At 35.7% G+C, this 22,155-nt stretch overlaps 5 protein-coding genes across 6 annotated transcripts in view; 3 read left to right on the top strand and 2 right to left on the bottom strand.

Annotated features, from left to right (window-relative positions):
- sxph (saxiphilin) overlaps nt 1-2,416 on the top strand; it is an 11,245-nt gene extending 8,829 nt beyond the window's left edge. The window contains exons 13-17 of the mRNA XM_016529091.1: nt 1,159-1,306; nt 1,434-1,516; nt 1,591-1,775; nt 1,856-2,042; nt 2,246-2,416. Coding sequence (XP_016384577.1) covers nt 1,159-1,306; nt 1,434-1,516; nt 1,591-1,775; nt 1,856-2,042; nt 2,246-2,289 — 647 coding nt within the window. The 3' untranslated portion in view covers nt 2,290-2,416. The remainder of the gene's footprint in view (nt 1-1,158; nt 1,307-1,433; nt 1,517-1,590; nt 1,776-1,855; nt 2,043-2,245) is intronic.
- Nucleotides 2,417-2,547: 131 nt separating this feature from the next.
- LOC107721201 (NAD-dependent protein lipoamidase sirtuin-4, mitochondrial-like) lies at nt 2,548-7,120 on the top strand. Its single transcript, XM_016529097.1, has 4 exons — nt 2,548-2,930; nt 3,493-3,985; nt 4,100-4,394; nt 6,526-7,120. The coding sequence occupies exons 2-4, from the start codon at nt 3,501-3,503 to the stop codon at nt 6,673-6,675; spliced, it is 930 nt and encodes a 309-aa protein (XP_016384583.1). The 5' UTR covers nt 2,548-2,930; nt 3,493-3,500; the 3' UTR covers nt 6,676-7,120.
- A 1,733-nt stretch (nt 7,121-8,853) lies between these two features.
- On the bottom strand, nt 8,854-9,803 carry LOC107721171 (UPF0739 protein C1orf74 homolog). Its single transcript, XM_016529044.1, has one exon. The coding sequence runs from the start codon at nt 9,664-9,666 to the stop codon at nt 8,854-8,856; it is 813 nt and encodes a 270-aa protein (XP_016384530.1). The 5' UTR covers nt 9,667-9,803.
- Nucleotides 9,804-10,175: 372 nt separating this feature from the next.
- LOC107721169 (protein RFT1 homolog) lies at nt 10,176-14,695 on the top strand. Of its 2 annotated transcripts, XM_016529040.1 has the most exons (13): nt 10,176-10,420; nt 10,522-10,607; nt 10,687-10,806; nt 11,042-11,231; nt 11,330-11,431; nt 11,777-11,911; nt 12,037-12,115; nt 12,203-12,253; nt 12,339-12,469; nt 12,557-12,701; nt 12,803-12,908; nt 13,592-13,841; nt 13,931-14,695. In XM_016529040.1, the coding sequence occupies exons 1-13, from the start codon at nt 10,358-10,360 to the stop codon at nt 14,093-14,095; spliced, it is 1,623 nt and encodes a 540-aa protein (XP_016384526.1). In that variant the 5' UTR covers nt 10,176-10,357; the 3' UTR covers nt 14,096-14,695. The 2 variants fall into 2 exon arrangements, with proteins under 2 accessions (XP_016384526.1, XP_016384527.1); XM_016529041.1 differs by lacking the exon at nt 11,777-11,911.
- Nucleotides 14,696-17,223: 2,528 nt separating this feature from the next.
- LOC107721190 (ruvB-like 1) lies at nt 17,224-22,031 on the bottom strand. Its single transcript, XM_016529072.1, has 11 exons — nt 21,722-22,031; nt 21,235-21,321; nt 21,012-21,144; nt 20,323-20,474; nt 20,126-20,215; nt 19,339-19,488; nt 19,191-19,254; nt 18,902-19,100; nt 18,065-18,167; nt 17,865-17,956; nt 17,224-17,700 (listed from the first exon to the last, which is right to left on the bottom strand). Exons 1-11 carry the CDS (start codon nt 21,860-21,862, stop codon nt 17,541-17,543), a joined length of 1,371 nt encoding a protein of 456 aa, XP_016384558.1. The 5' UTR covers nt 21,863-22,031; the 3' UTR covers nt 17,224-17,540.
- Nucleotides 22,032-22,155: the final 124 nt, after the last annotated feature.

Genomic DNA, 22,155 nt, shown 5'->3' with positions numbered 1-22,155 from the left:
GTCGGTGTCTATTAAATTATTCATGAGACTGCGTGTTCTTATCCTATGAGAAGACGCTTCGCTTAATTATTCACAACAGCATGTGTTGATTTGCTATGACTAGACGCTTCAGACTGTGAGATCGCATACATTATCTGAGAGAAACGTTCATGAATCGAAGGAGAGTGTTTGTTTTTGCTTTTTTAATAAGAGTTCGGCACAAACGCGATTCATTCACTTAGTGAGTATAACCGTTTTTACAGCTCCATGACACAACCCGTCAAAAGGCTTAAATAATCGCCGCAGAATAAGCCTTAAAAAGTTCTCAGAGGTGCAACAGCACGTTCATGTATGTTTTCGATACAGAGTGCAAATGGCTGTGCATTTATTTGTGTTTTTAACTCGATGGGAGTGAAATGAAACTGTCTGAACCCCAAACTGTGTGTGTTGTCTCTCTCCCCTCTTCCCCCTCTGCTCGCAGCGCACCACGCCCACTGTTTTAGCATTTTTTAAAACTATGGTGAGAACTAACCAGTGCTGAAACCGGGGGTTTCATGACCCTTTAAAGGAATAGTTCACCAAAAAATGAAAATTTGCTGAAAATTTACTTACCCTCAGGCCATTCAAGATGCAGATGAGTTTGTTTATTCATTGCAACACATTAGGAGAAATGTAGCATTACATCACTTGCTCACCAGTGGATCCTTTGCAGTGAATGGGTGCCGTCAGAATCAACTGATAAAAACAGCTGATGAAAACATCACATTAATCCACAAGTAATCCACATGACTCCAGTTCATCAGTTAACGTCTTGTGAAATGAAGAACTGCATGTTTGTAATGAACAAATCCATCATTAAGATGTTTTCAACTTTAAACCATTACGAGTCCTCTATCCATGATGAAAAAGTCATCTGGTTGAATCAGGAGAGAAATGTGCACATATCAAGCACCTTTTACAAGTGACAAATATGTTGGTGAATTTTGATGTGAGAGGACAACAGGAGATGGACTTCTTCACTAGAGGAAATGTTTTTTTTGGAATTATGGATTGGTTTGAAACGGCGCTTTACAGTTACAATGTCATCTGCATCTTGGATGGCCTTGGGGTGTGTATGCTTTCAGCAAATGTTCATTTTTTGGTGGACAATTCCTTTAATGTAACCCTCTCTGTTTTCAGTGTACACTGAGGTGTTTTGGAAAGGTTGTTTGCCAGGAGGTCAAGGCAATCTATGTAAGGTGTGTATGGGTGGGACTGAGGAAGCTGCCACCAAACGGTGTGCTGACAACCATAATGAGCGTTACTATGGCAATATGGGTGCATTAAGGTGAGGAATTGCTGTTCTGAACAGTTCAAATAAAATGGTATACAGAAAAATGTCTTATCTCCCATTACTAATGTACTATAGTGCAAACCGTGCAGCTTTGCAGGCTTTAAAATGTATTTTACTTCAGATGCTTGGTTGGAGACCCCAGTGGAAAGAGCTTCGGAGACGTGGCCTTCATGGAACACCACAATCTGGAGAGTAACATTGAACGTAAGATGTAAACTCTGAGAAATGTCATCGGTATGAATCTCATTGGTAATATGTGTGATGTGTTTGATGGACAGGTCTAAACACCAGTGGCTGGGCAGAGGGTTGGCTCACTTGGGACTTTGAGTTACTCTGCGGCGATGGCAGCCGGGCTCCTCTGACAGAGTGGAAGACCTGCAACTTAGGGGCAATCCCTCCAAATATTGTTATGACGCGTCCTGTTCTTATAGCTCGCATTTATGACCTTTTAATGAAGTCACAGGTCTGCACACTGAAGTGATTATCATTTGATTGATTTGAGAGTCTTTTAGAATCTGAAACCTGATGTGTTTTGTGCTATAGGAAACCATAGCAGCTCGTCCAAATTCTGGGTTCCACCTGTTTGAGTCTCAGCAGTATGGAGAGAGTGACCTGCTCTTTAAAGATGCTACAAAGTGCCTTGTTCACACCAGTCACATGGACTACCGCACCATACTGGGAGAAGAGTTCTATTCACAGGCTGAGAGCATCTTTAACTGCACACACTCAAGTGAGAATAAATGGAAACAAATTATTATTATTATATATGCACACCAATTATTTGTTTGCGTTTATATTCAATTACTGAACTTTTAAAAAGTTTGATTTAAAAAAAAACATAAGTAAAATGTCTCTGGTTATTAATGCATTTTTTAAATTTGGGCTATTGTTTTTAATGAATTGATGAATTATTTCTTTTTCATTTTTTGACAGATATCTTACAGTTCTGCAATCAAGATGTGTGCAGCATATTCTAAACAACAGCTATGAAACAAAATTTTTGACAATGTTAAAGAAGCATGGGTCATAATGTATATGGTTTATTTTGTATCATTACTGACATACAATAAAATACTCTCTTAAGATATATTATATATATATATATATATCTGTGAGTGCAATACTGGAGAGTTTATCTGTTTCATCACAGCTGGAGATGCTTCAATGTGCCAAAACGGGCTATTGTTTTTAATGAATTGATGAATTATTTCTTTTTCATTTTTTGACAGATATCTTACAGTTCTGCAATCAAGATGTGTGCAGCATATTCTAAACAACAGCTATGAAACAAAATTTTTGACAATGTTAAAGAAGCATGGGTCATAATGTATATGGTTTATTTTGTATCATTACTGACATACAATAAAATACTCTCTTAAGATATATTATATATATATATATATCTGTGAGTGCAATACTGGAGAGTTTATCTGTTTCATCACAGCTGGAGATGCTTCAATGTGCCAAAACCATAGGCCAAAACGGGTGGACATGAACTAACTACATTTACCATCATGCACCTGTGTAGCAACACGGAAGTTCTTGTTTAGATGACCGCTACGGCTACTGTACTAATGTTTGCGAAAGACTTTTGGTGCCAAGGATTTTATTAATACAGGTACGTTATTAAAGTAATGTAATTAGTTGTGCATCTGAAATATTTGTTAAAAGTATAGGTATATTCACACGAGGCATAATGTCCATGCCATGTTTATTAGTGTCCTAGCTTAAGTTATACAATGAGTTGGTCACATTCCACCTAACTTACAGACCTCACAATTAACTGACATGACTATTTAGTCATTATGTTTATAACGTAATAATTGACTTTATGCTCGGATACCATTAAATATATTGCACAAGATTTATGTTCAGTAATGTTATGATTTAATAAATACCATACACCGTTTAGATATTGCACAAAAGGTTATATATCATAAGGCTTTGTTATTATTAGGTAATTTTTCATGTATATTGGAAACACATTTCCAAGTATATTTTATTGAATAACAAATTAACTGAACAACTTTATTTATTAAATAACTTAGTTCACCATATTTCAGACTATAACATGTAAATGTCATTGTATAATAGACCAACTATTGTGCAAAACAGTTGCTTGTTGTTAATAAATAGTTGTTTATTGTTTTATTTGTTGTTATCTGCCATTGTACGAACAGGCCTGTAGATGCTGTTTTCATGGAGATCACTTCCACCTTGTGTGGTAGTGGGAAGACGTGCCTCTACACTACAAGCTAGTGTACAACGATTTGTTCCTGCAAGTGGCTCAATTGACTCCAGTGCTTTGGAACAACTCCAGGCCTTTGTGTCACAGTCTTCTCGTCTGTTTGTAATAAGCGGCGCCGGACTCTCCACTGAATCTGGAATTCCAGACTATAGATCAGAAGGTGTGGGACTGTACGCACGGACTAACAGGCGGCCTATGCAACACTCAGAGTTTGTGCGCAGTGCGAAATCAAGGCAACGATACTGGGCACGGAACTACGTGGGGTGGCCACAGTTCTCCTCACACCAGCCGAATTCAGCGCATTTCACATTACGAGACTGGGAGGAAAAAGGAAAACTGCACTGGCTTGTCACTCAGAATGTAGACGCATTACACTCAAAGGCTGGACAACAGAGACTAACTGAACTTCATGGATCTACACACAGGTAAAGCAGGACATGATTGAAGATTATTTGATTACAGAGTTAAAGAATCGGCAGAATCTAAGAGAGGGGGAAAAAAAACTATTTTTTGTGAATTTATGTTTGGTCCGCTCTTAGGGTTGTGTGTTTGGACTGCGGGCAACTGACTCCACGTGCCGAGCTTCAGAAGCCATTTTCAGCTCTTAACCCTGGCTGGGCAGCAAGTGCAGGTGCTGTAGCCCCAGATGGAGATGTGTTTCTGGAAGAGGAGCAGGTGCTGAACTTCAGAATACCTGCATGTGATGCCTGTGGAGGTGTACTCAAACCTGAGGTGACTTTCTTTGGTGATGTAGTGAACCGGACTACAGTTAATTTTGTGCATAACAAGCTGGCCGAGTCTGATGCTGTGCTTGTGGCTGGATCTTCTCTTCAGGTGAGTAACCCTTTATCAATATCACTTTTAAAAATATTTCCTATTCACCTAGACCAGGGTTACTTATTCCTACTCACTGGCTGCCATCTACTGGTGTAATGATGTCTCGTACATAAAGGAGTCAAAGAACAAATTATTGTTCATTTACAGATTTTTTGGGGGTAAAAAACATAATACAACAGATTGCTGCTTAAGTTTATAGAATTATTTTTACATATTCACATGTTCTTGGTTAGTTAGCTAGAGTTTAAAGTGCAATTAAAAATACAGCATTGGCACTAATGAGTTAAGAGGAAAAACTTTATATTTTATATTAAATACTTTAAAATTGTTATTTCAAGTTTATTATTTTAAATTATTATTTTAAGTGGGTTCATAGGGACAGTTGCATTTCCCATTTAGAATTTTCTCTCTAAAAAGTTACTGAGCTCCTCAAAAATCAATGTGGGAAACGTTCATGGTAATCATGGAATTCTAAATGAGCTGTAAGGTCATTTAGAGCTTTTTAGGTGAATGGATTTAAAAGATTTGAATCAAAATCCCCGTGGTTATAATACTTAACTGACACTAAAACCACAAAAGAATTTTGATACTTGAAGTAAAATAAATGTTAAAAGAAACTGAAATTAAAGAAAAAATACTTTATTTCTGCTAGCTGCAGAGGTAACATTTTTTTTTTAACAAGGTCTGTTTATTTAAAATTGTATAATATGCAAGAACAAACAAAAGATCAAAACAATGCAATACAAAATATATATTCAAAACCCCACCTCCACCCACCCGACTACCCATCAGACAAAAAGTATCAATTACATTAAAAAAAATTATAATAATAAATTTAAAAAAAAAAAGGAAACCCTGAGTTATACAAATTTGGGACTGTATTCCCTACTTGAGTTTTTCAACAAATGACAGAAAAGGTTGCCAGATTGCATAGAATCTCTGGGTAGACCCTTGAAGTGAGTATCTTATTTTTTCCAGTTTAAGATGTTGCATGACGTCCTTAATCCAATGAGAAAAAGTGGGGGGAAGAGGGTCCTTCCATTTAAGCAATATTAATCTTCTGGCAAGTAAAGTGGAAAAGGCCAACATTTTACAATTATAACCACTTAGACGCATGTTCTGTGCTGTGATGCCAAATATAGCAATAAAAGGAGATGGATCTATTGGCAATTCTATCATTTCTGAGAAAGCATCAAAGATCGATTTCCAAAAGTTATACAAAGCTGGACATGTCCAAAACATATGTATAAGGCACGCAGGAGCCTGTCTACACCTATCACAAATAGGATCCAGTTCTGGTCTGAATCTAGATAACCTAACCTTTGACCAATGTAGTCGGTGTACCACAGAGGTAACATTTTTATGGAAGCTTGTTTCCACCATTAAATTAAAAAAAAGGTAATTAAGACTTTTTTTTCTTGTAATTCTTAAATTATATCTTGCAATTTTGTCATCTTATTACTTTTTTTTTTTTGTCTCAGAATATAAACTATATGAGAAAAAAAACTGTTGAAGTATTGTGAGAGAAAGTCAGTTACCTTTTTTTAACTTATTTAATTCTGTGGCAGGAATAAGCTTTCATTTATTTCTCATTTTCATTTAGTTTAACTTGATGCAAGTATAACTGAAACTAAAGCTGAAATAAAAATAAATACAAACTATATAGACATAAAAAGCATAAAAACTAATGAAAATGACGAAAACAAACAACGGAGAAGTGTAAAATAACTAAAAATAAACAAATTAAATAATAAAATATTTATCAAAGTAAAATATAATAATATATCATTAAAATTAAAAATTAAAAAAATTGAAACTAATTAAAAATATTATAATAATAGTATCATTACTATATATTATAATATTATAATAGTATTTACTATAAGAGCAATAGTATCTCAGTAATACTAAAATAACACTGATCCCCACAAATAGTTCCAACCCTGTTCCAGTGCAGTCTTCAAGTAAACCCAAAGACCTTGAGTGGTTGGTTCAGGTGTGTTTGACTAGAGTTTGAACTAGTTAATGAGTATTCCTGATGTAGATAATGCAAATAATTTTTCCTCCTTGTCTCAATACTTTCTCAAGACATTTGGAAAAAGGTGAAGGCATTTGTTTTCCTTTTTAGGTTTTTTCAGGGTACCGCTTTCTCCTCGCTGCTAGTGAAAGAAAGCTTCCAATAGCCATTGTGAATATAGGACCCACGAGAGCTGATCATCTTACTGACATCAGGGTGAGTGCGCGTTGTGGAGAAGTGCTGCCGGCAATTCAACTCTGAGAAACGGACTCTTTTCCTTGAAGCTATTCTGAACCTCAGCATTCGACTCGTCACAAGATTACTGGAACATAGATTTGGTTTGGTTCTAGGCTGCTTACATAAAACAACAGATCTCTACCTCAAGTTACAGAATTACTTTAACATATACACACATTCTTTAGCTAGAGTTTGAAGTGCAATACAGAATACAGCATTGGCATTAATGAGTTAAGCTTAAATACTTCAAAATGATAAAGTAGGTTCCAAGGGACAACTGCATTTCCCATCTAGAATTTACTCTCTGAAAAGTTACAGAGCTTCTCAAGAATCAATGAGGGAAACAGTAACGGTAATGATGACATTCTAAATGAGCTGTATGGATTATTACTTTTTTTTATTTACTAATAGAAGTTTGGTTAAAGATGAATGACTATTTAAATATGTATTTTTGAATATATGTGAATGTACTAGGATGTTTTTAAAATGTATTGAAACACATTAAAAAAAATGTACATGTTAATCATTTGCTCTGTCTGAAAATATCGGTCATGTTCAGTTGTATTTGTATAATGCTTTTCACAATACACATTGTTTCAAAGCAATTTTACAGAAAATCATGGCGTTAATGTTTATAACATCTTAATATCTTTATGCCTTATAGTTGCTTGCATTGAGAAGTTTAGAGCTGGGCGATTATTTAGTTTACATTTTTAAACAATATAAACAATCAAGCAGTTGAGATTTGTTATATCGCTTTGAGTATAATGTATGTATATAATTTTAGATATACAGTGCCCTCCACTAATATTTGCACCCTTGGTAAATATGAGTAAAGGTGGCTGTGAAAATAAATCTGCATTGTTAATCTTTTTGATCTTTCATTCAAAAAATTCACAAAATTCTAACCTTTCATTGAAGTAAAACAACTGAAAGTGGGGGGAAACTCACATTATGAAATTCTTATGAGTAAAATATTAAAATAATAAGTATAAAATATAAGTACATTTTTTAGCACACCAGGGTGACTAGGAGCATGAATTTGTGCAGCCTTAACTTCCTGTTTCACAGGATTATAAATATGAGGAACACAAAGGCCAAATTCCCTTATTCATCCATCCCAAGGAGTAAAACCAAAGAATATAGTTCTGATGTGTAGAACAGGATTGTTGAGCTTCATAAAATAGAAAGTGGCTGTAAGAAAATAGCAAAAGCATTGAAAATCCCCATTTCTACCATCAGGGCAATAATTAAGAAGTTCCAATCAACTAAAGATGTTACAAATCTGCCTGGAAGAAGACGTGTGTCTATATCGTCCTAATGCATGGTGAGGAGGAGAGTTTGAGTGGCCAAAGACTCTCCAAGGATCACAGCTGGAGAATTGCAGAGATTAGTTGAACCTTGGGTTCAAACGGCCCCTACATCACCACATGTTGTTCGGGAGGTGTTTCAAGAAAAACTCCAGCATATTCAGTTGTCAGACACAACTGGAACTTCAAAGGGACTGGTTTTTATGGTTAGATGAAACTAAAAGAAAAGAGCTTTTTGGCAGCAAACCCACCAGATGGGTTTGGTGCAAACAGGGATAAAAAGTACCCCATGCCCACGGTTAAATATACTGCTGGATCTTTAATGTTGTGGGCAAAAAAAAAAAAAAGATTTTAGGCAGCAAACCCACCAGATGCCCATGTCCACAGTAAAATATACTGCTGGATCTTTAATGTTGTGGGCCTATTTTTCTGCCTGAGGTCCTGGACATCTTGTTCAGATACATGGCATCATGGATTCTATCAAAAACCAACAACAACAAAAAAAATCTAAACCTGTGGTTGGATCGTCCATCAGGACAATGATCCAAAACAAACATCAAAATCAACACAAAAATGACTGCTTTGTGTCACTGAGCACAAAATGAAGCATCTGCCATGGCTGTCCCAGATCCCTGACCTGAACCCTATAGAAAATGAGTGCCAACATGGAGCTGGGAATCTGAAGGATCTGAAATTAAAAAAAAAGGTTGAGATTCACTGCCTGAAGTTATTATATGCACACATTATTACACGTTGCTTTGGTAAGAAATCCATGAAGAGCATAAATGATACCGAAAATAGGTGATGCATGAAAAAAAATTATGAAATTAACAAATAATTGAATAAATAATGAATGTAAACACATATTTAATAATAAAAAAGAAAAGTTTATTCAAAGGGTCACAGAGGGCAAAGTGACCGTTTCCCTAGAAAAGCAGAGATCAGTCAGAACTGGCTGTCTGTTAAATCTCTCTCTCAGACGCTCAGTCCACTGTTGCACATGACATTGTACTTCTGACCATAGCTCTTCAGGAACACTGAAAGAGTAAAGACAACAGCGATGATTTATGTCACAGGTGTGCCATTTGACCCAAACGGTGCACACCACCAGTGGTGTCATACACAGACAGTTCCCGAATCCTTTAGTTTGGTCAAACCAGTATGAGGCTGGATAGCCTAACAGGATTCCAAAAAGAGTGCACAAGTTCCAGTCATTATACAACTCCTCTCCTAATACAAGCACCAAGGAGCCTTTATCCAGCTCATTCATGAAGAATCCTGAAAGAGTTTTGATCATATCCTCAGTTTTCTTTTCAAAGCCAGCCAGAACAGCTTGTTTTTTTGAGGGACATACGTCAATCAGAATGAGACCTTTGCTTTGGAGCAGTTCGTCCAGGTGGGATTCAATAGTGGCACGGTTAAAAATGAATGTGTTGCCATCAATGGACAGAATCCGTAGTGGATTGGTTACAACTCCAGACTCCTGTAGAGCATTGAGGTACATCTGAAGCTGTTCTGGAGATGCTGCATTACTGTCGTAAAGTAGCGCAAGTTTGACGCCCAGATCCACAGCCATTATTTGAACAGTCACATCAAGACATGTGGCCGGAGATAAACGTTTCTTACGAGGACACAGTAACTTCTGTGCAGCAGAGATGAGCAGTTCTGATGAAGCAACCATTAGCAACCCTTTCCAAGTACACATATAAAATATTTGCTGACAGCAGGACACACAAATTGATTCGAAAAGTTACTGAATACTTAATTAATGAAGGCTCACATTCTAGCATTGGTCAGGTCCGTAGTGGTGTTGTTGTTGAATGACACATTTTATCGACTCGGTCATTGTAATGAATCGAGTGAATGATTCATTGAGTTGTTCATAACACAGAAAGATTCTCGTCACACACTGGCGGTGTAACCTGCAGAAAGGGCGACTGAAAGAATCTTGTTGAACTCGATGCGAAAGATTCGATTCTAGTGAATCATAATCCTTCCAGAAAAAACTTCCTGTTAGTTGTAACAAGTTAAAAGTGCTACAACGTACAGTCGAACATAGATTTTTGTCTCATTGCAGAATATTATGAACATTTTGAATAATTATAAAATAACGCGAGTCGTCCATTTTCCCCCAAAGCGTCATTAGAAACGCCACCGATATACGCGGACTTTTATTTTGAAATATTTCAACTGAGAAACGGAAGTATATTCCATTTGACAAATTGTACAGTTGTTAAATACCAAATGGCAAATCTAATTGGAGACTATTGTAGTACAGTATCATAGTAATATATCTGTATAATGAAGCGAAGGTAACGTTTATTTTCCACCGGCGAATTCGGTGATTTTGTTGTTAGTGAGTTTCAATAGTTGAGTTTAAAAAAGTAAAGTTCACAATGGGCTCAGAAGATGTGCTCAAGAGTGCTTCAACACTGGCCTCTTATAATGTTCTGCTTCAGGTACTACTACACACACACTGCTATTCTGAGCACACTAAATACACCTATATTAGAGACATATAATAAAGCAGTATATGTTGATATATTGTTTTACGTTGCAGGTGATGTTTCGAGTGTTGACGTTTCTCTTGAATGCATTTACTTTGCGGTTTGTGTCCAAGGAACTGATAGGCGTGGTAAATGTTAGGTGGGTTTGCAGGTACAAATCATAAACTCGAACATTCCTTTCAATGGCCCACTAACTGCAACGTTTGCTTTTGTTATAGGTTGATGCTGCTCTATTCTACATTGGTGTTTCTGTCTAGGGAGGCGTTCCGGAGGGCGTGTCTAAGCAGCGAAGGGGCGGGGCGCAACTGGAGACAAGTCATCAACCTGTTATGGCTCACGTAAGCAGAAATACCTGTAGGTTTATTAACCAAAATTTGCTTACCTCTGGAACCAACACGCTGAAACGTGGGGAGGCACTAATGAACTCTATATATAAAAAAAGGATTGAATGATTGCAATCAGAGATTTACAGGAAATAAGTAAATCTATCATATCTGAAATTTCAAGGAATAGTTCACCTAAAAGTAAAATGTTTTTTATTCTCTTTCTTTTACCTTCTTCTCAAACTCTTAGATTTCCTGTGGGTTGTGTGTGGGGTGTGCTGTTAGTGTGTGTGTGGTGGTGGGTGCTCCAGGCACCTGACCCAGAGTCCATCCCGCATTATGTTCCCGCAGTTGGATTGTTCTGCCTAGCTGCACTTACAGAGCTGCTGGCTGAACCCCTCTGGGTTCTTGCACATGCGCACATGTTCGTCCGTTTGAAGGTGTCAGAATCTGCCTATCATGCTTTATATTGCACTTTATATTGTCATTGTAGATTTAATAAGATGAATGTATCTGATCAAATGACACATATTCGCAGGTGATTGCCGAAAGCTTAGCCATGATTGCTAAATGTCTTGTTACCGTCGTGATGGTGGTCTCAGCGCCTCAATGGGGACTCTATATCTTCTCTGTTGCCCAGGTATATATGTTTGCATGTTTGCACACTGAACATATACAACATATACAGGTGCATCTCAATAAATTAGAATGTCGTGGAAAAGTTCATTTATTTCAGTAATTCAACTCAAATTGTGAAACTCGTGTATTAAATAAATTCAATCATCACAATTAAAAGAACCAAAGACTTAAACTACTTCAGTCTGTGTGCACTGAATTTATTTAATACACGAGTTTCACAATTTGAGTTGAATTACTGAAATAAATGAACTTTTCCACGACATTCTAATTTATTGAGATGCACCTGTATAGTTTTTGGTTGTCCTCTGGTTTCTAATCTTGATTCTGTGTGCTTTTTATTTGACAGTGTGTCTATGCAGGGTTTTTGTTGCTTTGTTACGTGTTATACTTCATCCATTTCCTTGGCTCAGAGGAAGCAGAGAGTAAATTGTTCCCTGTTAGTCACATAACAGACCTTCTGCCATCTAGAGTGGATCATGAGGTGACTTATTTTATAATACGATATCGCGATACATATTGATATTGAATTATTGTCCAGCCCTAACGACACCACATTATTTTTTGTTTCAGTGAAACAACTACAATGTTTGTTTGTTTTTGTTTTAGCCACTATTAAACTGGAAGTTGACCACACTAACCTGGAGCTTTTTCAAACAGTCATTTCTCAAACAGATACTTACAGAAGGTTAGTGCCTATCATGCTTAATTATGCAGTATTTTTTTGTCTGAATGTTCAAATGCTTCTAATAAATATTTCGCTTTGATTTTATAGGCGAGCGTTATGTGATGACGTTTTTGAATGTGCTTAACTTTGGAGACCAAGGTGAGTTTGTACATTCATATACACAAGCTATTATACACAAACAGCGTATTCATATTATAATTCTTATTTTCCTTTCTATTTACAGGGGTTTATGATATAATAAACAATCTGGGCTCAATGGTGGCTAGATTTCTTTTTTTGCCCATTGAGGAGAGTTTCTATGTGTTCTTTGCTAAAGTCCTGGAGCGTGGACGAGATGTACGACATCAAAAACAAGTCAGTGTCTGTTTATGTTCCTAATTTAATGTAGTGCAGCTACCCAGATGTGGGTTGGCAAACTGTAAAATGTTGATTGGTCCACAGGAGGAAGTTTCCATGGCAGCTGAAGTACTGGAATGTCTTTTGAAGCTGGTGCTTTTGATTGGTCTGATCATCACAGTTTTTGGTTATGCATATTCTCATCTGGCACTTGACATCTACGGTGGGGAGCTTCTGAGCAGCGGAGCCGGTAAAACATTAATATGCTTATTGCTTACAGTAAATAGCGGATACATTTTTATTTGTATGTGTGCCGTCAAAATTTAAATGGTTTATTTGTGTATTTTGCAGGGCCGGCTCTTCTACAGTGTTATAGTTGTTATGTTCTGCTGTTGGCCATTAATGGAGTAACAGAGTGTTTTGTTTTTGCTGCTATGAGCAAAGAGGAGGTTGACAGGTGAACAACACATAATTACTATACTGTATATATACAGTACCACTCGAACATTTGGGGTCTGTAAGATTTTGAAAGAAGTCTTTTATGCTCACCAAAGCTTCATTCATTTGATAAAAAATACAGTAACAACAGTAATAATGTGAAATATTATTACAATTTAAAATAACTGTTTTCTATGTTAATATATTTTAAAGTGTAATTTTTTCCTGTGAATTTTCAGCAGTCATTACTTCAGTCTTCAGTGTCACACGATCCTTCAGAGATCATTCTAATGTGCTGATTTGGTGCTCAAGAGACATTTCTTCTTATTATCACAGTTGAAACAATTTGTGCTGCATTATATTTTTGTGGAAACCACGATGCATTTTTTAAGGATTCTTCATATGAATACATTTTATTTGTACAACAACATTTATTTGCTATTCAAGAACAGCATTTGATTGAAATAAAAAATTGTTGTAACATCCTTACATTCACAGATTAATTTAATGCATCCTTGCATAATAAAAGTATTCATTTCTTTCGAAAAATCTTACTGACCCCAAACATTTAAACTGTAGTGTTATATGCAGTATATATATATAATTTATTTACAAACTGTTTTCTAAGACATAAGTATTTAAGCCTTTTCCATTTTTCTAAGAAATTGTTTAAACAACATGCTTTTCTCTCTTTCTTTTTAGATATAATCTGGTGATGCTGGGCATGTCAGCATCATTTCTTCTCCTTTCTTATTGGCTAACCTGGATGTTAGGTGGCGTTGGCTTCATTTTGGCTAATTGCTGTAACATGGCTTTACGAATCACTCACAGTATTGTTTACATACATCGCTATTTTCTGCAAAGTGAATACACACCTCTGTGGGGGCTCCGCCCACATTCTGCTGTCATTATTGCACTTGGCGTGAGCTCCATCCTCACAGCCTGCTCAGAGGTATCATGCCTGTGCCTTATTGTTTAATTATATCAAGTTTGTTGTGATGAGCAAATTTAAATCTGATTTGTAACTATTTTGTCTTTCAGAGCATGTTCTGCTGTGATGGTGGCTGGTTGCTAAGGCTGGTTCATGTTGCCGTGGGGGCAGTTTGTCTCCTGGGTGTGGTCGTCACAGCATTTTTTACGGAAACGAGACTTGTGCAGTTTGTTAGGACTCGGTTGTTACCGAAATATAGCAAGAAACATACTTGAGCTTTTACTTTGAAAGCTGCTGATGCCTAAACCTCACTGAGGTGCAGCTGACACTAACATGTCATGGACCAGAAAAAGTAATAACCAGAAATAAATACTGTGTGTACTTTTTCACAAACATATTTTGTTTTCTTGAAAATGTTTCAATTTTTGCTGCAGAAGATGCAGTACCTCTATGTTCGGTTTTGGTTATGACATCAATCGTAGTTCACTACGATACTGACGGTTTGAAGGTTCCAATTCCTACAGGACATATCTTATAGAATATTTTATTGATTGATTACAAAACAAATACAGAGAATATTGCAACATAATGCAAATATATCAAGGGGTCCCCCAGTATGCAACTACTGCTCCAATGTGCCTGTCATTCCTTCATCACTATGAAATACTACAAATGCATTAAGATTGTTCATCTTTTGAACAGTAATGCTTATTTTTAATTTGACATACCAGAGGTGTACATTGATAATGGTACCCTTTGCATAATGTTACTATTAGATATACTGTAGATGTATAAATCAGTGGTGAATTTTGTATGAATGATTGTTTACATGAATGATGTACAAAATGGTTTTACATATAATAAATTCAAATGATACTGGGTACCATTGTCTTTGAAAACATGTAAGATGAGACTGGAAAATATTATCTACTATTATAATATCTGGGAACAAATAAAACTTTTTTTCCTGATTGCACTGTTTTCCAAATTTAATTTACAAATATTACTGTTCAAATATTTGGGGTCGGCAAGATATATATATTTTTTTTTAAAGAACAATGCTACTTTTATTCAGTAAGGATTAAGCAAAAGTGACAGTAAAGACTTTTACATTATCAGAAAAGATTTCTATTTTAAATAAATGCTGTACTTTTGAACTTTCTATTCATCAAAGAATTCTAAAAATATGTACTACTGGAAAATTGTTTAACATGAAAATTTAGCTTTGTCATACAGGAATATACAACATTTTAAAATAAACATGTCTTTTAAATTATAACAGTATTTACTGTTTTATTGCAGTTTTTGTATTTCAAATCTTTTTATTAGCATTTTCAATAACAGTGCAGAACGATACATCATAAAAAAGCAGTAAACCACAGGAAAATGTCCATATTAATCTCTCCCACAAACCTTTCATTATTGCTGTTTTTGGTGTATACATATAATAAATGCAGCCTTGGTGAGCATAAGAGACTTTTTCAAAAACATTAAAAAATCTTGCCAGTCCCAAACTTTTGAACATAGATTCTAGCATGAAGCTGTATGAAATGTTTCCTGAGTTTGCAAACCAGTAAAAAGGGATAAGAAAATAAAAACATTAGGACAGAGAGACTCAAGAATAGCAGGACATTAAGTCCTTTCTAAATATCTCTTTGCTCTGAGAGACAAATTAACATTCACAAACAATCACTTAGCAACACTCAAAAGAACAAACACAACTGTTCAAATAAACATATGCAGTCATTTAGAAGCACTCCAGCATGAACAATAAAGCAGATACAAGGCACAAACCATGAACTCTTTTCATTTCTCAACTGCTGGAAGTAATTGAAGTACTGAAGATGTCATCTTTAAATAACTATGTGTATATCCCTACGGGAACAGTGACTGAGATTGAATGGGAGGAGGAACAGTGTGACTCATGCTTTGGCCAAAGGAATTATGGCCCATTTGGGATTGGATTTTGCAAGGGAAGGGTGTGTTTGTGTATAAATGCACTTACGACCAGTATAAAACAGAATCTTCAGCAAGACTATAGGACTTCACAACTGATTTTGAGAGTTGGCCATGTCTCAAGTAAGAGAAAGATGACCACAGAAGAAATTCAGATAATTTTTTCTTGTCATTAATTTTTCTGTTTCTCTTCAGCAGAGTGAAGAAGTTAAGAGGCCTGAGGTAAAAGCAGAGGATTTGATTGGAGCCAAGGATAAACTGGCATCTGGAACAGAGGTGAAGAGCAAGACCTTTGAAGTGATGCAGGAATGCGGTGAGTCGAGCAGCAACTGATCATTCAGTTAGAAGATTCAAAATGTCACTGAATCCAAGTGTCCTTGTTTTTTGACTTGGAGCCAAGAGGAAAAAAGAAGAGCCGTGTGTATGTGTGTCTGGTTTTTGTAATGTTTCCACTCCATATATAGCAGGAAGTCAGAACACAAAAACACGGGGGAAGACACTCTTCTACTAATCACTTTTTTATGTGATGTTTATTGTCTAACATTTGTCTTATGTGTTTATATTGACTAATTTGTGTTTCTGATTCCTGAAGATATCCCTTATTTTTTTTCTAGCCTTTTATAATCTCAACTTCAAGATCCCAGCTGTAATATTTTACTATAAACAGACCATCAATGTTCCCTTAAATTTGAAAATGTCACTAAGTTATCATCAAAGACTATTAAAAGATTGTATATCATTAAGAAACACATGAATCTTTAAGAAACACTAACACATGAAACATGATTCATGAGAAATTAGTATTTGACGCTATACTTCACTTCTCAGTTAAAATTACTTTGTATTTTGTCAATTCATGCATGTATAATTTACATAAACAGAGCCCTTTGTAATGAGGTAACTGAAATTCAAATGTGTTGGATGTTGTAGTTTGTATTATTGTGTATCCTGAGTATCTTTCTGTCTCTGCTTTTAGAACAGGCTGGGAAGGTCGCACCATCCGTCTTCAGCAATGTTCGCTCAGGATCTGAGACTGCCTTTAACAAACCCAGCAAGAGAAAGTAACACTATGAAACCAGTTTCACTGAATCGTACAGCTAAAACATGCATTTATAAATGAATCTAAAGCATTAACATTGAAAACAACTCAGTAGTTTTTGTTTGAACATTGTCATCGTTCAACATTTAGCACAGCTGATAAACCTGATCTTAATATGTACCTAAATGTACTTTTTTCCATTTTTCTAAAAAGGCTTTAAACAATTAAAACCGACTTAATACATTTTTTGAAAAATATCCTAGAATGCTACTTAAGTTGCAAGGTTTATTGGATAAATAATAAATAAATAAACTTGTTGGTTTAGTTTTAAATTGAACAGAAGTTGAGCATTTGATTTTGTGTGAAAATGAAATATTTGTCATAAAAAAGTCCCATTTATATTTCACATTACTATCAAAAAAGATTTATTTTCAAAACAAAAAGAACAGCAGACAGTACAATGGAAAACTTATCCCGCAGGAAAATAACAAAACTGGGGGATGAAACTAAAGAAATCAGGTTTTCTAAGCACGTTAAATAGAGAATGTTTTCTTTCCTGTTTTTCTACCAGTTTTTTGACTAACAACAACTGACACAGTTAGGTAAAACAATAAAGTAGCCATGCATTGATGTTGAATTGGCTTAAAACAGCGGTCATGCTGTTAGAATGTCATGACAAATCTGAACTAAACAACCAGTAAAGCACACTAAAGCAGGCTGTACAGTTATTTCATAAACTTGGTGTGCTGATCTTGTAGGATCTTTGCAGAGGACTTAGCATCATAGAAGAGCTCATTAATTTCTTCCACTTGTTCCTTTTCGACTACTTCCCTTCCCTGAACTCGTGCCAGCAGACTGGCAGGGGTCAGCAGCTGCACTGCGTATCTGCATTTACACAAACTCACACATTAGCCAAAATGACCAAAAAAAATTGCATAAATTATAAATGCATGATAATGAGAATGCAAGCAACACAGAAATAAATATGACAGTTCAATGCTAATCTAAATAAGTAGATATGTTTTTCAAAACGCAGAAAAAAGTATTACCTAAGTGTAGTCTTGGTACCGATCTCTCCAAGATGAGATAAAGCCTCCTCGCTGATGTTGATTCCTTCTGTCTGAGCTCGGATCTTTATGATCTATAGCAACATGCAAATGAAACAACAGCATGAAATGTTTAATTCATCTTTTATAATGTAAAAACTTTATTTTTAAGCAGCTTGTTTTGACAGAATTTTAATGCCCACCTGTTTCATTTCTTGAGGAGTGTACAGCATAGTTCTGATAATCAAGACTCGATCCAGCAGATCCAGTGGAATACCGTGAGGAGAGCTGATATCCTCTGTTCCCCTAAAACATTATTATGTATAACTGTAAACTTGCCAATCAAATGGATCATTCTAATAGCTGGTCACAGCAAACTATGATGATCTAACAATGAAAAATAATTTTACAACACTTATTAAAGGGATACTCCACCCCAAAATGAAAATTTTGTCATTAATCACTTACCCCCATGTCGTTCCAAACCTGTAAAAGCTTTGTTCGTCTTCGGAACACAATTTAAGATATAAGTCGTTATTTTTGTTTTCTTCGCGTACAAAAAGTATTCTCGTCGCTTCATAACGTTACGGTTGAACCACTGATGGCAGATGGACTATTCTGACGATGTCTTTCATACTTTTCTGGACCCTGACAGTGTAATTTACTTGACAAATGAAGCTTTTACGGGTTTGGAACGACATGGGGGTAAGAGATTAATGACAAAATTTTCATTTTGGGGTGGAGTATCCCTTTAATGTAGGGTAATGTGAATTTTTACATATATTAATATATTTTTAACAAGTTGTATAAATTAACATTAATTTACATAATGAACCGAAATAAACAATTAACAATAATATATTTATAAATAAACGGTAACACTTTACAATAAGGTTCCATTTATTAACATTAGTTAACTACAATAGTTAACATGAATTAACATTACTTCCAAAGCATTTATTGGTAACACTTTGCAATAAGGTGTAATTTGTTAACATTAGTTAATGTATTAACTAACATGAACTAACAATGAACAATACCTTATAAGGCAGTTTCCTCGATTGGATGCAAACACTACGATGGGAGCAATGGAGCTCTCCAGTGCTCGATGTAGGTAGGTAAAACACTCGATGTCCAGCATGTGAACTTCATCAATGAACAGAACACCAGGAACCAGCTCTGCCACACCCTGATCAATGTACTTGTTCACCACCTTATTGATCTCCCCTCTCAGTTTATCTGAATACAGAATACACACAAAAAAAAAGATAGTTAAACAAGGCTTCATTAAAAATCCTGTTATGATTATCAGTATATAATGTATGATACCTGTGATTTCTGTCTTCTTGGGTTTCATCAGTTGACCCATCATAGAAAGTATGTCCTGGCCTCCCTGGAAAACACAGTACGCTCATATGATCAACATTATGGGGATCCACTTGAAATGCTGGAAAACATGATGTTTGTGTGCACATACCTGAGGTCTTGCATTAGCAATATCCAGGTCATGAAGTGTAACATCCTGAATAATCTCTTTCTTCTTGTGTACATCACCTTTCGGAAGAGGTACGTACTCTTCCGCCTCCAGATCAAACTCTGTTGCAAATGTGTCACATCGTCCCTGCCTCTGCAGACCAAAAACAGAAGGACTGAATATTAATGAACTCAAAAACTCCTTGAGAGATTTTGGGACCATTAAATAGGGTCAATTTATTTACAAGGGAAGTGTACTGCACTTTATGTGATGTAGGATCTTGTTGAAATACTAGAGTTGTGCAACCATATATGTGTGTACACTACTGTTCAAAATATTTTTGAAAGAAATCTATTATGCTGACCAAGTCTGCATTTATTTGATCAAAAATACAAAAAATAAAAGAAAGAAAAAATAGTGACAGTTAAAAAAATGTGAATATATTTTCAAATCTAACTTATTCCTGCAAACAGTTGTGCTGCTTAATATTTTTGTAGAAATTATGTTTTTTTCAAAATCCTTTAAAAATATAAAGCTAAAAAGAACAGCATTTGTAACATTATATTATATTTGTGGTATTTATACATTTTGTAACCTAATAAATGTCTTTACTATCACTTCACATTAATGCATTCTTGCTGAATAAAAGTATTAATTTCTTTCAATAATATGAAAGATAATCTTGTCCTTTATACCGCTACCAGACTACCTGTACTGACAAAAGATTGCTTCAACATGCCAAGAGCAGATATAGGGAGGAGAGAGAATAGTTAAGGAAATCCGTCCATACCTTGACTGCCCCACTGTTCGCTTCGATGTAGATAACATCACCGACCTCCACTCTCTCCTTCTGCAGACTTTCATAGATACTGGGATCCAGCTGCATAAGCATAACAAACGCTATGAGACATAACAAAAAACCGGCTTCGATCCAGCTCCTTATCTTTGAAATATAAGTATGCAAGAAAAGCGCTTTCACTTCCTTACCTTCAACTGTTTGGTGCCTTTTGCTGTCTTCAAACCAATAATGACATGACTGATAGTTTTTCCATAGCCCCCCATTGGGTTCTCCGTCTCACAAGGAGTCAGTTCAGTGACCTCTCCCTCATACACCTCCTTAGTCTCCTTGATACGCAGACCTGCACAATAAAAAAATAATAATTTTAATAATAATTTAATAATTAATACTAATAATAATAATTAATAAATATTCATATAATTAATTATTAAGAATTTTAGGTACAAGAATGAACATAACATATAAACAATGCTAACATATTAAATACTAGTGGATACGCTTTTAAAAACCTACAGAATTCATTATATATTAATACCAGTGAATCTATTCACCTGTGTGTGTTCAATTGCCAATGCCAGTGTATTTCTCTGTCAGCACTGTAATAATGTGTGCATGCATATATCACTTGATCACACAGTCCACTCCACACAGTTTTGAGTCTAATGACTAATATCAAGCTACAGTGTGTGTGCATGGGGAATTATTTACTAACTAGTAGCACGACAAGTTGAAATGTATTTGAATGTGTTTTTCACCATTTTTACCTTCATTATAAAAAGCGTGCGTCTCTTAAAAGAAATGAATAAATGTTCACTATTATAATAGCATTTTTACAGGTTATGGTGCACAGATATGGGTTCTTTCCATGAGAGCTCACCTATGGCTCTTCTGAAGTTCTCCATCAGCACTTCAGTCTTTTTGATTTCTGATGAATACACTTCACTGCCCACCATAGGACAGAATGGCACTTTATTTCCCAATTCCTGTGCCATGGCTAATGCTAGAGCAGTCTGCAGGGTACAGAAATACAATTATCAAACCATAAACACTCTCTGAAACTATTGACAATGACTGTTAAAATAAAGGTTGTCAGTCCTTACCTTGCCTGTTCCAGGTGGTCCGGCCAGTAAAATGGCTCTGCCAGCCATCTTTTTGGAACGAATCAGCTCTACAATGATACCACAAGCCTAATAAAAAGGTAAGAATAAAATATAAAGAATAAAAACATGTTTATCTTTTCCATTTTTTTGAAAATGGAAAGGATTTACAGCAACATGTTGTCCTTTATAAACGAATAATATAATAATATCAAGTAGCTTAACTACAGGAAATATTACAAATATTAAAAGTCTGCAAAACCAGGATGTGTTAAGCACAGTAAAATACTCTTGGTGAAAGTGAAATACACATACGCATTTTTATATTGCTCCTGAATCCTAACACATACCATTAATTAGACACTTTGTATTCGTTCTTCACAAGCAACCAGCATAATGCAAAAGACCATATAATAATGAGTGTAATCAAATTTACTGATTCTGCATTCATTAACAAACAAGCAAAACATGAAATTGATCTCTAAGTTACCTCTCTAGCTGTCTCCTGCCCCACTAGTCCGGACGCGGATTGTTTAGCATTACCGGCCTCATCCAGCCCGAGACCCTTTACATGGCTGTGAGAAGCGATGCGCTGCGTCTTGGTTGTGCTTTTTACCTCTTCGATCTTCATGTTTCTTATTAGTTATTTAAACCATCTAAAAAGTGAGTAAACTAATTTCAAGCCTATTACACGAAAGGCCGTTGAAATCAAACACAAGAGACCCGTGTTTCCATGTGGGTAACTAAGGCGATTTGAGGAAGTACCGCCCTGGAAACGTTTTTTTTTTTTTTTTTTTGTCGTTCTTTGCAACGATTGGTCAATTTGTGGAAACTCTGTTTAATCATTGGATGCTCCTATTGTCCGTCTGATCACTGCGAATACGCCCCTATTTCCCGTTTGTGTGCCGTTTGAAATGTTGTACT

The sequence above is a fragment of the Sinocyclocheilus rhinocerous genome, unplaced genomic scaffold, assembly GCF_001515625.1.
Source record: "Sinocyclocheilus rhinocerous isolate Xijiao unplaced genomic scaffold, SAMN03320098_v1.1 scaffold2106, whole genome shotgun sequence".
Classification (NCBI taxonomy): Eukaryota; Metazoa; Chordata; class Actinopteri; order Cypriniformes; family Cyprinidae; genus Sinocyclocheilus; species Sinocyclocheilus rhinocerous.
Note: the sequence above shows the minus strand (reverse complement) of the source record. Positions and strands in the feature narration are given on the sequence as shown.

Excerpts from the sequence above, each read along its gene's own strand:
- LOC107721201 (XM_016529097.1), top strand. The coding sequence starts at position 3,501 with ATGCTGTTTTCATGGAGATCACTTCCACCTTGTGTGGTAGTGGGAAGA. Across the intron at positions 3,986-4,099 it reads CTTCATGGATCTACACACAG|GGTTGTGTGTTTGGACTGCG; the intron begins GTAAAGCAGGAC and ends GTCCGCTCTTAG. Across the intron at positions 4,395-6,525 it reads TGGCTGGATCTTCTCTTCAG|GTTTTTTCAGGGTACCGCTT; the intron begins GTGAGTAACCCT and ends TTTCCTTTTTAG.
- LOC107721171 (XM_016529044.1), bottom strand. The coding sequence starts at position 9,666 with ATGTGTACTTGGAAAGGGTTGCTAATGGTTGCTTCATCAGAACTGCTC.
- LOC107721169 (XM_016529040.1), top strand. The coding sequence starts at position 10,358 with ATGGGCTCAGAAGATGTGCTCAAGAGTGCTTCAACACTGGCCTCTTAT. Across the intron at positions 10,807-11,041 it reads ATCAACCTGTTATGGCTCAC|ATTTCCTGTGGGTTGTGTGT; the intron begins GTAAGCAGAAAT and ends TCAAACTCTTAG. Across the intron at positions 12,254-12,338 it reads GCTTAACTTTGGAGACCAAG|GGGTTTATGATATAATAAAC; the intron begins GTGAGTTTGTAC and ends TTCTATTTACAG.
- LOC107721190 (XM_016529072.1), bottom strand. The coding sequence starts at position 21,862 with ATGAAGATCGAAGAGGTAAAAAGCACAACCAAGACGCAGCGCATCGCT. Across the intron at positions 17,957-18,064 it reads CTCCTCAAGAAATGAAACAG|ATCATAAAGATCCGAGCTCA; the intron begins GTGGGCATTAAA and ends ATGTTGCTATAG. Across the intron at positions 17,701-17,864 it reads GGTACCAAGACTACACTTAG|ATACGCAGTGCAGCTGCTGA; the intron begins GTAATACTTTTT and ends GTGTAAATGCAG.